General features: G+C 36.3%; 1 protein-coding gene across 1 annotated transcript in view; it reads right to left on the reverse strand.

The window, feature by feature from the left end:
* Positions 1–15791, reverse strand: part of LOC306865072 (A-type potassium channel modulatory protein DPP6-like) — a 195680-nt gene that overhangs the window by 43625 nt on the left and 136264 nt on the right. Inside the window, exons 6-8 of the mRNA XM_079409437.1 lie at positions 14758–14810; positions 14074–14155; positions 8552–8672 (exon numbers count right to left, since the gene is read on the reverse strand). Of these exons, the coding sequence (XP_079265563.1) occupies positions 8552–8672; positions 14074–14155; positions 14758–14810 (256 nt within the window). The remainder of the gene's footprint in view (positions 1–8551; positions 8673–14073; positions 14156–14757; positions 14811–15791) is intronic.

Genomic DNA, 15791 nt, shown 5'->3' on the forward strand with positions numbered 1-15791 from the left:
TCATTGAGAAGATAATTCAATGAGGGTGAAGGCCTGTGGAGGTCTGATCAGCTCCGCTAGCGCATGCGAACACAATCGCTCAACTAAAGCCATTTGTCCTCTCAAACACTACAACACGTTAGTGCAGCATTTTTTGTTTTTTCTTCTTTTAAAAAAGAAACATAGCATTCTTTCATAAAGAAATATTTAACAACTTGCATTCTGCAAAATCCAAATTTGTTAAATAATTTAGCAATAATTTGAAAAGAAGCGCTGCCAATTTTAATTTATTTCAAGTTTGACTTTACTTTTATAGTTTTTATTACTTTTTAATTATATTTAGCTTTGACTTATTTTTATATCAGTTTTAGTTATTCAACTTATTTTATTTCACTTAGCTGCCAAGCCAACATTTGTATTTTTATAAGTTTCTTTATTTCAGACAACAAACATTCATTGTTTTATTACCAATACCAAATTCTTAAAATAAAATTATTTCTAATTACTCAGAAAATTTACGCATTTGAGGATGAGCTTCTGTTCCTTATATTAATGAATTACCATTTCAGTGTAAACGTGGTGCTCCTCCTCATGAAGATTTCATAAAGACCATTCTATAATGTATGGCCGCTATCAAAGGAAGTAACCGATGTCGTTATTATTTTTGTAGAGCTCCAGCTGTGTCACACTTCAGAAACGCTGCCAGTGAGAAAACTCAAAAGCGCTCCTGCTGCTAAAGTCACACAGGAGAAATTACGCTGTGAACCAGACGACGTCCTGACCATCCCTATAGTGCCAAACTCATGAGAGCACACTGTTCAATTTTAACTCGAGAACAGCATTAATTAACACTGCTTTTGGGAGGAGTGCAGAATATGAGTAGAGTATATCTCCAAGCTGCAAATTGGAGGGTGTTGAAAGAGGGCTAGTCATTTTTGTGGACTGCAACAACTATGCGGTTGTTCTCTCCTGTTATACAGAGGTGTGTAAAACACATCGGCCTCATTAGCAGCTAATCTAAAGGACTGTTTTACACTCTGTATGACACAGAGACAGTGCGTCTCTCTAACAGGTCTGTTTGCAGCAGTGAGAGGAGTGACTAAATCAAAGTCGCAATGCTACATTGCTACATCTTTTTTTAGTACCATGATAGGAGAACTGTTTTTTGTGCACTTTTTCCAGTAACAAGCCACTTTTTTTAGGATTAGTACATAGCATGGCAAATCAGTAATTTAAAAAAATATTTTGCAACTAAATATTTAAATGCTTCTGTTAATCATTAGAGTAAATGAAAGTGTTTTAATTGTACAGTTTAGGGTTGATATATACATGTGTATATATATATATATATATATATATATATATATATATATATATATATATATATATATACACACACACACACACATATATATATTATAATTGTAATAATTTTTTTTAAGAAGACTATGTTCACCAAAGCTGCATTTATTTGATCAAAAAATTATTAAGTAAAATAAATGAGTGTAATATAATAATAAAAACAGTTCCACTTATATTGTGAACTATTATTACAGTTTAAAATGTTTATTATTTGAATATATATTTAAATTTGATGGCAAAGCTGAAATTTCAGCAGCTACTGTTACAGTTTTTAGCATCACATGGTCCTTTCTGAAATCATTTTGTACACTGATTTGCTGCTCAAGAAACTTTTTCATTATTAATGTTGAAAAAAGCTTTGATGCTTTTTTTTTCTTTTAAGATTTCTTGATGAACAGAGTAAGTTTAAAACTTCTGCAACATTACGAATGTCTTTACTGTCACTTCTGATCAATTCAATGCATCCTTGCTGAATAAAACCACACATTTCTTTCAAATAAACAAATAGTGGTGTATATTGAAAAGGTAAAGCCCTTTAAATATGAGTTTTTGTATCTCTTTATAATAAATGTAGGGCAGTTTAGTAGCTCACTTCAGCAGGGGGCAGTAGAGAGCCTCAGTAACAGATTGCTGTAATGACACCTCAGGATATGACTGCACACAAACCGAACACACGCTTTAATCAGATTAATGATATCCAGTTATCAGAAAAACAAGAAGCTGTCCGCATATGATCGTGTGTTCTCAAAACCAGCCTCTGAGATAATGGGATGCAAGTCAGATGACAAGAGAGAGATGATATTAAAGTAAATTAATCTTTAATAAAAATTGCTTCATTTCAGCTACAAGCATCACAGACTGTTCCAACCAAAACATAAGGTCATATGAGGACAGCCAACTAAGTACTGAGAGCAAAACCATTAATGTGGCTGGTGAAGTTTGGCTTTCTTAACATACATGTTCACTTCCACAGAATGAGCAGCATTTTCGGTGAGTTCTCTATGGGAGCTGAATGGTAGGCTTGTACGAGGGATTGTGGGATTGACAGTAGTGCAAAGCAAGTTGTGAGAGAGTCAAAACATCGGAAACTGCTGAACTTAATGCAAATGAAAGGCAAGAAATGCTGGGCAGCAGCATACCGCTGTGAGGTGTATAGGGAGGTCTGTCATAAACATTTCAAAATCTGTCTGGAGGTTCTGCCAGATTTAGTGCTTAAAGGAAAAGTTCACCCAAAAATGAAAATTTGCTGAAAATGTACTCACCCTCAGGCTATGCAAGATGTAGATGAGTTTGTTTCTTTATCTGAACAGATTTGGAGAAACCTAGCATTACTGTATATGATCATTTGCAGTGAATGGGTGCCGTCAGATTGAGAGTCCAAAAAGATGATAAAATATCACAATAATCCACAAGTAATCCACACCACTCAAGTCCATAAATTAAGTGTGAGGTGAAAAGCTGTGTGTTTGTATGAAATAAATACATTATTAAGTCATTTTTAACTTTAAACTGTTGTTTGTAGCTACAAGTCCTCTATCCATTACTTTCTCCAGTTGTCTTATCAGAATCAGGAGAGGAATATGCACAGATCAAGCACTGTTTACAAGTGAAAACAGTCCGAAATAAATATATCGGTGGATTTTAATGTGAGAGGACATCAGGGGGGTGGACGTTATTATGTATTATGGCCAGAAACAATGGTTTAAAAATAAAATGCCTTGATGGATTTGTTTCTTACAAATGCACAACTTTCACTTCACAAGACATTAATTGATGGACTGGCGTCATGTGAATTACTTGTGGATTATTGTGATGTTTTTAACAGCTGTTTGGACTCTCATTCTGACGGCACCCATTCACTGCAGAGGATCCATTGGTGAGCAAGTGGTGCAATGCTAAATTTCTCCAAATATGTTCTGATGAAAAATCAAGCTCATCTACATCTTGTAAATTTTCAGCAAATTTTCATTTTTTGGTGAATCGTTCCATTAAAATTACACCATTCTGAAAAAGTAACCCTAAACCCACCTTTGGTTTCTGATAGATATCTGAAAAGTTATCCGATAAGATAATTATTAAGGAGCTAAATCTTCTAAACACTCAAGTTCATAAAATGAAAAGAATAGGAGGTTCACTATATACTTTAGTATATTAGAGACTGCATTGTTCCTTAAAAATTCACTTGAGAAATACATTTTCTCGATTATAATTACAGAAGATTAGATAGTTTTGTCTTAAATGTTTTCATTTAATATGGTACACTAGCTGCAAAAACGTACAATATACAACCTTTCAAATACAGGACATTTAAAATACCAAGTCTGTTTTTGATTTATTAATCTTTTAATTTTAAAATTAGATTAAGAATAAATACTCCACTAGCCTCATCACTGGATTCTTGAAAAATAGTTCTAGTAGAGTGTCTCAAACAGCTAAATTTTTGATTGCAAATAACTTTAGAACTAAATATTCAAAAAGTATTTTTTTATATTTTAAAATAAAACAAAAATCAGGCTTCTTTACATTTTATTTGCTGCTATGAAGTCCACACTGCCGCAGGTTGGACAAAAAGGACAGCAGTAATTTGTGAGCAACTTTCTGAATCATAAAATGGCAAACGGGACGTCCTACGATCTTGCTAACACGCAGAAGCGAAAGTCGCAAGACTGCACCTTACTGCAGGTTTCTTGCAGGGTTCATTTCATGATCTTCATTAGAGCAGACATGGTCTGCCACAGCAAGAACTACATGCGGTTCACTGATTATCCAGGGGTAATTAAAACTCAGCATTGATTATGCAGACTGATTGAGGCAATTAATATCCTCTTGGTAAAGTGATGAACTACTCTAAGAAAGCATACTCACAACAATGCAACGATCTACATTCTTGATCTCCAAATTACAGAGAGGAGAATGTGTAGGGGTGAAGTTGATTAGAACACTTTCCTCATAATAACTTTCAGCCACTTTCAAATCACATTAAGTGAATGAACGCTGTGGATCGTTCAAATTTAATGCAACTCCATACAGCTGGAGGAATTAAACTGCTCTTGTAATGATGGATACCAGTTGTTTTAGCCTTTTTTTTGGTTGGCATGGGTAATCTGAATTAACATACATTAACCTTTCCCTAAGCACATCAGGGAACTCCATATCCAGAAGGGTCCAGCAGGCATAAACTCCATCGTCAATGAATGCATGGCCACCTGTTCCCCTCCAAACACAGAACAGACTCTGGATTTGTATTCAACGGCCTCAGACTGCACAAAGCTTTATGATTCATTAATCATTCAGAGGATCTGCGGTTGAACTTGATGGCTGTGAGCCATTCTCATGAACAACGACTGACCTTAAAACCCATGGACAGGAAGTCAAGGACAGTTCAGAGAGGCTCCATGAGGCACATGTAAACTTGAACCAACAGGCTGGATCACAATGTGGGCAGTACGGACTGGAAAAAGAGTTCTGAGATTTGGAGTCCTGGGGCTGTATTACAGAAATTAACTTGGTATCCTATACTATCTATTTTAATAACCATGGTAATTTCCTTTATTCAAATCTTAAGTGCAAAATCAAGATAGGAAGTTTCTGTATTACTGCCTCTGGAGTGTAGAGTGCGTTTTCCCCCTTCATTTGGCAGGACGTTACTGTAACGGGGCGAACAAGACGTGAGACGTGCGGATCCAAGTGCCAGCTTTTATTTATAAACATAGTCAATAAACAGGCAGGGTCAAACAACGGCAAAAAGGTATGGTACGGGCAAGACACAGAGAAATCCTAGGGCTAGCAAGAATCGACGATTGGCGAACAATATCCAACAGGACAAGGCAGAGAGATAATCCAGGTATACGAGCAGTAGTCCAAGAGAGGTGCAAACAGAGTCCAAACGGCAAGGCAAAGGGTAAATCCAGGAAACACGGGCAAGAATCAAAACACTAGAAAAACACACAAGGCAAGACTATGACAACAAAGTGGGTTCCGTATCGCAGCTAAAACTAGGAGAGTTATAAATGCAGAACAATACTGGAACTAAACAGAAATATACAGAATGGCTCGGTAAAGCCAAGTTCACACTACAGGACTTTACACGTCGGCAGATCGTTGTGCTGTTCAGACTACATGACTTGATTGTCTGTCTTTTAGTCGTTGTGGCGTTCACACTACATGACTCTATGTAAATTATCCGCAACCAGGGGTTACACACTACACGAGCTGACAACAACTCTGTCACCCAACTACTGGATTCAGTCCCTAAACCACGTTTTGTCACGCGATAATTGACCGTTCGCAACGAGCTTGATTGAGAGGTGATCTGACCAATTAGAACATGCCTGGCAGCTGGCCAGTCTTCACAGAAATATGTTAAAACGGGGTGAAAAAGATCGACTGAATTGAAAGTTTTTCAATATAACTAAATATAAATATGTGCTGAGGGTTAAGCTGTGCTGTTGTTGGCTGCCACGGTAACGGCAATAAGCTGAGGTATTTAAAAGTGCTTGTTTTGCTTACCAGAAAATCTGCTCATGCACTGTATGCATAGCTTGCAGCGCTAAAGTTAAATGCTGAGTGTTAAATAATACAATAATATGTCAAAAAGTGTGCTCTTATCATTCTGTGGACAAAATGAACTTCGCCCCGATCGGGAGCTGTATATGCACATGTGCGCTCATCTGTTTTCAATGCAGGTTAACCACGAGCTTCATGTCATCTTCCACTCATTAAACTATGACAGGTCCTTTACTGCAAAAAGACGGTCACTGCGACACTCGCAAAGTGATGAAACTATGGCGCTATGTGCTTTTTAAAACCATTTTCATAGGTTTCACGTTATATTGTGGGCTCGGAAAATATGTGAATGCGCATTCCCAGTAGCCGCAGCTGTATCCCTTCTAGCCTTAACCCCAAATCAGACAGGAGAGTAGATTAACTTCGGTGGACTTAAAATGGTGTGTTCCGCGGTTGAAATTAAACACTTTCTGATGTGCATTAAGTAAATATGAAAAGATGATCGGTTCATGTGTTTGAACTGAGGCAATACAGTGATCTGTCACGACACATTGATGAGCCACAAAAAGGTATTTATTGTTTGAATTTATTTAAAAATGACTCGATTTAAAAGCTAAGAGTCCTGAGACCTTGTTTCATATCAGCAGTAACCTGCTCTGTCAGTGTGTGGTCAGTTTCCTCTCTGCTCTGAGATCTGCGTGAGAACATGAGTGTAGTGTAGTGAGATCTGCGTGAGAACATGAGTGTAGTGCGTGAGAACGAGCTCGTTAACTTGCAAATCGGGCTTAAATCGGGCTTAAAATCCTGTAGTGTGAACTAGCCTTAAGGCAGCTAACACTAGGGGAGTGATAAACGCAATACAATACTCGACAGAGAGGAAGAGAAAGTCCATGGTTTAAGTAGGGTGTGTGATTGTGTGATAGTTCTAAGGTGTGCAATCAGATGTATATGTGTCGTCAGTGCAATGGATGATGGGAATTGTAGTTCGTGGGTGAAGTGCAACAGTGGTGTGGTGCAAGAGTCAATGTGATGGAGGAGTGACCTCTGGTGGTGAGTAAACAGAAGTCCACAGACCAGATTCGTCTCACTCCAAGCTTACTGTGATTCTGCTCTATTATTAGAATTAAGCACTTGCCCATGACCAAAACATGTCAGCAGGGACTGGCTATGCATTAAGAAGTGTCAGATTAGTAGCAGCCACAATAAAGGTAGATTTGTTTTGTTTTTTTAATCCAAAATAATGTATATAATGCTCATCCCCTGTGGATGATTTGTTAACTTTACTTGAAAAAAGTCTTGCAAACTTATTGCCTCAGAAAAATCTAGTCAAGGCTACTTAGTATATTCAAGTTTTCATTAATTGGCTGAGGCATACAATTCTTAAACCTGAATACTTGAATATATTGAGCAACTTTTAGATTTTCTTTTTTCCAAGGCATTACGTTTTAACAAAAGTAACAAAAATAATAACAATAATATATATATATATAAACACAATATTGTTGACTAACCTACTAAAGCATGTGTAATTACGTTAAAGTTAATATGCATTAAAATACTTCAAATGTACAAAATTGCAACTTCATCTTTACAATTTCAAATGTATTAAAATCTATCACATGCAGGTTTCAAAAGAAAATACATTAAAGTATATTTCAGTTTACCATAAATGCATATCACTACATTCAGCAGTACACTTTAACCAAATTTCAAAGACAAAAAGTAATTATGAAATGACATACAAAGATGTACTGAAGTCCTACTTAAATAACTCAAAAAGGCACTATAAGTTCAGCTAATTGCATTTAATATATTTAACTCATATAAACTACAGTATAATGCATTTGCACATATCCAGTGCACCTAGATGTGCTGTATATTCAAAATGTCAAAGAATGATTTCAGCATGATGGCGTTAACCCTGTAGTCTGATATTAATGAATTCAATTCATTAATATAGAATTCAAATGACATCACAGGTTTGTGATTAATAGCTGTTTTACAATGGCTTTCAATGTGGGTCGTCCAATCAGACTCGCTGAGACGAAACTACCCCAATCAATATGTGAAAAAAAAAGAATGCAAATATGGTGGATGACTAATAGAAAGATAAATCATACACACTGAAAACCGAAGCAAAGAGACTGAGATCCGGAGCATCAGATATAGGTCAGGATGAGTCTCTGCTCTCTTTAATACATTCATCCCCTTCAATAAATAATAAGTGCCAATTTTGAGACCTTCGGTGCCTCAAACTCATGGCAAGAGTCAGTCTCCTCAATATGAGCCCAGATTAAAGTTTAAATGGGAGACTTGCAGCACACTAAGATAAAATCCACAACCACTGAGTCTTGTCAAAGGCAGCGGTGCATTCTGGGAGATGCAGGGATATTGATTTTTATTGCTTTGATACTTGCACACAATGCACAGAATCTATCACCATCATATCTGCCTCTTTAACAATATCTATCACCATCAAAATATGCCTCTTCTACATCAGACACAACTTGTTTCATGAACATTATAGTACATTGTACTCTTTAAAGATACATATTTGCTTTTGATTTGTTGAATGTTCACCTTAGCTCTCAGGTCTCGATAAAGACAAAGATTTTTCTGGCCAATCCTTGTCCTGACAAAACCTCATTTAACTTCGCAAGGCATTAAAACAAAAGTCCATGTTTTTTATACAAACCATTCATACCTTCATAGAGCCAGTCACTCAGGCCGTTGAATATCACACCCTCCTTCCCAGTGGAAACAAGACGGATGGATCTGTTCTCCACAGTGGCCCGATAGTAGATGTTATTCTCAAATATAAAAATCTAGAGAAATGGATAGAAACACAAGCATGCTGCAATCAAAATTTGACGGATAGGCCAGGAGGGGTTTACTGAGGATGACATTTACAGTGTGCATGGAGAACTTTAAAGGAGTCATATCATACAGTTTTTATTATCACATTTTTCACTCTGAGGTCCATTTATAATATTAGTAAGTTGTTTTTGTTTTCACCCTCTCTCCAACCCTTAGAAACATTCAGGGTTTTTGCTGCTGTGGGTTTAAAAAATGCCCCTTTGCAGGTATCACAGTTCTTTGGTCCATGGATTCTATTGTGTCAAATATAGATGTTAAAGCAATAGTTAATGTGAATGGGTGAATAAAGTGAATGGGTGCCGTCAGAATGAGAGTCCAAACAGCTGTTCACAAAACATCACAACAATCAATCCAAACAGCTCCAGTCTCGTGAAGCGAAAAGCAGCATGTTTGTCAGAAACAAATCCATCATTAACTTTAAATTGATGCTTCTGGACAAAATACAAGTCCATAATAACGCTTATAGTGAAAAAGTCAATCCCCCAGTTGTCCTCTCACATCAAAATCCACTCATATATCGGTTTAGATGATTTGGACTGTTTTCGCTCATAAACAGTATTTGATCTGTGCATATCTCTCTCCTGATTCAGACGAGACAACTTTTTACCTGAGAGAGCATGGATATAGGGTTTGTCTGAAGTTTAAAAACACCTTTGTTTATTACGAACATGTAGTTTTTGAAGACATTCACTGATGAACTGGAGTCGTGTAGATTACTTGTGAATTGTTTTTATCAGCTGTTTGGATTCTCATTCTGACGGCACCCATTCACAGTCCTTATGGTCCAAGTTCATCATGAACATCTTGATGCTGTTGTTATGCAATGTTTTTCTTGGAGCTCATGCTCTGCACTGAATGCGAGGTGTGTCGATAACATATCAGAAAGACTATTGACAGTGGACTGGCTCAGGAGAAGCATTGATTTGTAATCTCTCTTAAACACACCACAGCCACTTCACAGCGCACTGGATGACACACACTGATTTATTCAGCCATAGCTGAGGAACAGTAAATAGAGCAGATTCAGAGTATCTGCATAAGGGAACTAAATTTAAGGCATTTTATTACATACTTTTTAAACATACTTTAAAACCAAACAAACCAACAACTGATTATTGACTTTCATACACACTCATCTATAGTTACATTATGTACTAAGACTGACGGAAAATGAAAAGTTGTGATTTTCTAGGCCGATATGGCTAGGAACTATACTCTCATTCCTGCGTAATAATCAAGGAACTTTGCTGCCGTAGCATGGGTGCAGCAGGCGCAATGATATGACGCAGCGCCTGAAAGTAGTCCCCATCTATATCATAACTTGTTACCTAGCTGGGAACTACTTTCAAGCGCTGCGTCATATCATTGTGCCCGCTGCATCATTTTTGAACGAGATGCTAACGGTCTAATCAGATTCAATTTATTTAAATCCCAAAAACCCTAAAGGTCATATAAGCCTAATTGCAATTAATATACATTTTCATCTAAATGCAGTTAAGTGTTCAAAAACATTACATTCAGTTTGCACTTAAGTATATTCTTTTAAAGTATTCTATTTCTGTAACAAGCACTCTTTAAAATCATGCTAATGTGTACTTTTGGGGAACAGCTTATTATCCTCTGCAGATGGCACAGGACCAAGACACATGGCTAAACTTTAATGGCTGTCAATAAAAAAAGATGCTTTTTCATGGCCAGATGATGTAGTTACAGCATACGCAGGAGGTCAAGCTACACAAGCACTGCTCATTCATACGACAGAAACATGTACAAATTTAATGACAGCTAGAAATGCACAATGGGTTTTAATGCTGTTTTCAAAATCCTAAAGTGGAGCATATGCGAGTGTAAAAGACTCAAGGTAACTTTAAAAATAATAACAGGGATGCTATGTGAATATTATAAAAGCAAGCAATTTCCATAAATATCTGTGATTCAAATACATTTCTACTGTATTTCCTCCATGAATTGTTTCTCTGTCAAATGGAGAGAAATGGCTGTCAGATATTGACTATAAAAACCAGAACAAACATCTGAAGAAATCCTGAAATATTCTTCTGCCAGGCCAATAAAGTAGTAAAGCCCATGAATATATGATGAGCTGAATTATTCTGAATTCATTTCAGTTCAAGGTGTTCTGAACTGAAAGCTCATCTGTACTTGAAAAAAGATTCTTATATCTGAGGGAAGAGTTTTATGCTGCTAATACCGAGATGTGTAATACCATGTTTGGCTTGGACACATCTAGGACACATGACAGGATGTCCTCATTATTTAATATCACACACACACACACTCATTAGGTGTCTGAGATGAGTCGCGCTGGTGAGCTTTCCTACATATGAAATCATAAATTCAGTCAGAGTCTTTTGTGTGCCTGTGCCATAAACCACTGAGATTATTTCCAGGAAAAGAAGGAGAGAGGAGGAGGAGGAAGAGTCGCATGATTCACATCTGTAATTGGATTTTTTATTTTTTATTGTTGCATCTTTTCAGGGATCTAAAGTGGTTAAAGTGGCTGCAGATTGGGGTTGTAACAATACCAAGATTTCAATAGTTGATACTAATATCAGAGCAATTCCACAGTACTCAGTATCAAATTCAATACCACAACAATATTCACTTAATATCGCACTTAATATACGGTATATACACTTATATAAGCACTTAAAGTTGGGCCATAAACTGTGAAAACTATGATGATTGCTTTCATTTGGTCAATTAATTTTATTTTCATGATCTTTACTTACTTTGAACATTTTAGAATTAGTAGATCCAATTACATGAATTAATTTTGATTGTTTTAATGTTTCATTTTTCAATGTGTGATTTTTTATTTTATTTTTTTTTAATTAAAATGTTTTATTACAAATACACTACTGTTCAAATGTTTGGGGTCAGTAAGAGTTTCATGAAAAAATCTGTTCATCAAGGATGAGAGTAAGTGACAGTAAAGACAATCAGCATTTTAGAATTATTTCTAAAATGAACGATGCAAAAAATCAAGCTTTGCCATAACAGGAATAAATTATATTTTAAAATGTGTTCAAATCGATAACAGTTACGTGAAATTGTAATAATATTTCGCAGTTGGTGTTTTTGCTGTGTTATTGTCACAACCTTTGTCAACATAATACATTTATTTGAAAAAAATCCTTAAAAAATATTACCTGTCCCAAATTTTTGAGTGCTTGTGTATATGATGGCAAATATTGCTGTGCATTTTTGTGTGTTGTTCTAATTATGCACGCAAATGAACATTACTAGATATAGTTTTTCCTTGATTTTTGTGAAAAACATTGTAGAAAATATTCACTGATCATTTTAACTAGATGCTGTACAGTGCTTTAGTTCTTTAAAGATGAAACATTTGTAATCCACTTGGCAGTAACTGTTTGATTGAAATGGTGGTTTCTCTAATTACTCAAAAAAGCATATTGGTAGCTATAATCACACTGTCTTAAAAAGCAAATCATTTAAAAAAAGTAATTAAAATACTGGCATGAGGCCTTCATGTATTTATTGATCAATCAAACAAACAATTATTCAAATAAACAGTCGAAAATTAAATACATGCTGAGCAGTGAGTGATTTTCTCTTTTTGGTTAATATTGTTGATTATTATATTCACACCATAACAGACAGCACCAATCTGATATTTTGACACAAATCTGATTTGTTTTCATACCGCATGTTAACATTCACTGAAGACAAACTGAGTGTGTTTACACCAATACCATGCCAAGACGAGAAATTAACATAAGGAATGTATCTTGACAGTTTACAAGTGCAGGTGCATTACTGTGGGGCGCAGCCGCTCTTCGTGAGCGCTCACCTGCATCTGCCTATCAGTCAAATTGAATCGGCACTTGTACTACTGATATTTTATTTTTATTTTTTGTACTTATTTGGTGCCAAAATATGAGTACTTTTGGCATCCCTACTGCTCAGTGGTGTTGTCAGGGCCATACACATATATACACCATATTTGCTCAGGGCTGTTTGTGTATTACTTCTAAGGATCAATATTTGGATATACGCTAGGTGTACCACTTGTTTTGTTGCTTGGCAAGTCCATAATCTACTGTAATGTTAGCTTCCCCTTTAACTGTGTCCTGTGATTCTGGCTTGTAATTGGTGCATTACCACGTCTATCATTCTACCTTTTCCTGCCAATCATCAACTGAGTGTGTGTTTGAACTGTACTGAGAATAAATTCCACTCAGAGCCACTGTTCAGTGTTTTAAGCGGTACTGAGCGCAGTTCTATCAGTGCAGTAGACTACTTAAAATAAGTAGGCTACAGTCCTACAGATAGTATAGTAGGGCTGCCATGATTAAAAAATCCTTGAATGTATTTTGCCATAAATACCAGAAAAATACCGGAAGTGGTGCATTAGTAAAGCACAATTACACACAATTTTCTAAGGCTGCATGAAACATTAAAACCATTTCAAAATCATAATAAAGCATAACACTATTGTGAATTCACAAAGGCTGCAATTCAATAAAATAAATACATGCGTTGCCGGTTTAATATGCGTGTAGGTTACGAGCACAGTAAATGCTGCTCCGCACAAGCAGTTATCATTTACATGCACGGCACCCTCTCAAACTCCATCTTTACATATGCTGTGAGTCTGAGCTGCTTATAATGTTCATCTGGGAATTTATAAGGTAAATCATTTATAAACCTACGCCAACAAATGAAAATACATCACTATCTAAATTTCTAAATAGGCTAAGTGTTCATCGCGACTTCAAAATAAAAATGTCAACCCTCGCTCTGAGTTTGCATGTTTTGATGTCCACATGTTCTTGTTCAAGAAATGACAGTGGCTATAGCATTTCTATCAAATATTATAGATTAAGTAGGCATTTGAATTAATTGTTATTTAGTCGATATTAAACAAGCATTAGATCACACTGTAAAATGTAAACACAATCGTCAGGCTGTTGGCGCCCTCTGCAGGCATTTGATATAATATATAATGCCCATAAATTATATGTTTTTATTGTTCAATAAAACCCATATGATTACTTGCTTTTGACATTACTCGATTACCAAAATAATCGTTAGTGACAGCCCTATAGTATAGCCCTTAAAATAAAGTGTTACCTGGTTTTCTTATGTATTTTGGTGATTATCCGTGTATCGTAATGGTACAAAACAGATTTATGTGCTTTGGTATGTTGGTATATTAACATTACACTGTATAAATTAATAAAATATACTGTAAATATAGTTCAATTTGTACAACCTAAAATATTCCTACTGTATTTTTTTCCACTGCTGCCAGTTGTTTTACTGCTAATTTTTTGTTTTCAGTGTGGGAAATGTCGTGTTTACCAGCTGCTGGCCTCGCGGTCCCCATCCTGCATACTGCAGATGAGCGTTTCGCACTTCTGGAGGGTTCAGCATCCAAGTTTCCCTGTAGAAGAGAAGAAAATTACTAATCAAAGTTGGATACTGCTTGACCATCCAGACCCAGACAGACAGACATTCATGTCTTCAGAGGGCTAACAGCACACACTTCCTCTATGTGGTGCAGTGGAGCGTGTGCCAACAGATATTGATTCCATCACGGTGTACTACACAGCCCAACACAACAGCACGGCGAATAAAGCACCATGAGGGAATTCCTGCAGCAGGAAATCTAACAGTGATAGTATATCCCAGTGCGCTGTTAAATCCGGCCGGGGCAGCGGCCCAGCGCTGTGTCAGCATCTGTTCCGTCTGACAGAGCTCATAAATATAGATGCTTTATTCTGCTGCCATGTACAATAGCGCTGTGCACTGCAGGCCCAAAAATTACAGGTGACACGCGCTGTACATCTCTGTGCTAATCACGGGACAGACAGGCTGGGAATTCATTGGGAGGACCACAGGCTAGCAGGATGGAAAGATTCAGTTCTCCGAATGGCTTTGACACGTGACGTGAGCAGTGAAATGCTGCATCGATGTTTCCTTGGTTTATAATGACAAATGGACTTTGTAAACTAATGCGACTGTTATACGAGCTCAGCGACTTACGGAGTTTCCAGACTGCAAATGATGTAGTCCGCAGTGAAGGAGCGCTCGTAAACCTGAGAGTTTGAACAACACAGAGACAAACACAGACAGAGAGAGAAATTAAATTGTGCAGTTACTGCCACTACAAGCACCAAAAAGCTCTATTACCAATAACGTTTGAGAGGCTATGCATTACAGTGACATAGCAGAGCTTTAGCCACAACGTGAAGAGGTCAGATTTTTGCCATGGTAAAATCACAGTAACACACCACCTCAAATGGCTTTCTGGATTTTTAAAACAAAAGCAAAATGTAAAGGACACCAATGTTTAATAAATAATACATTTAGCATAATTACAGTAAAAAAAAGTTACTTACAGTAACAAAAATACAGTAAAAATGTATGTTTTATTTCCAAATATTAATTTTATTTAAATATTTGCAGCATTCATCTGGTTATTTACATACATTATTTGAAAACAAGGATTAATTAATTAATAATGAATATTACTTTTTACAAAATGGTTACACATGACATACCAATAATTTAATTTAGCTAAATTTTATTTATTTGAATTATTTATCAAATAAAACTTGATTTATGTATTTATTTACCAACAAATATAAGGGCTAGATTTTGTAATTACTTTTTAAGCTTTAAATAATATTATGAAAAAACAAACAACTAACTAATTAAATAAGTCTATAGTACATTAGCCTCTCAGTAAGCTGCATCTTGGTATAGAATTCAACTAATGTGTGTTTACAGGTGTGCTTCAAATATGACATGTATAATCAGATTTCAGAGGCAGAACTGACTCATTTCATAAAATCTTAATCCATCGTTGCTGAAGAAGGCAGGAGTGCTGCTGTATCACTCTGAGGACAGTGTCAACAGCTGTCCATGAGCCAGAGGGCTGACCGCAGCATATGCTCACAGCTGACATGAGCTTGACACGTGTGCTGTAGCGGAGCTGTTAATACTGTCAAAGATTAACATTCAACACCTGTACTCACCACCTCCCTCTGTCTTACAGATTCAGAGAGATGGAGAGC

This window comes from Barbus barbus, assembly GCF_936440315.1.
Source record: "Barbus barbus genome assembly, chromosome: 46".
Taxonomy (NCBI): domain Eukaryota; kingdom Metazoa; phylum Chordata; class Actinopteri; order Cypriniformes; family Cyprinidae; genus Barbus; species Barbus barbus.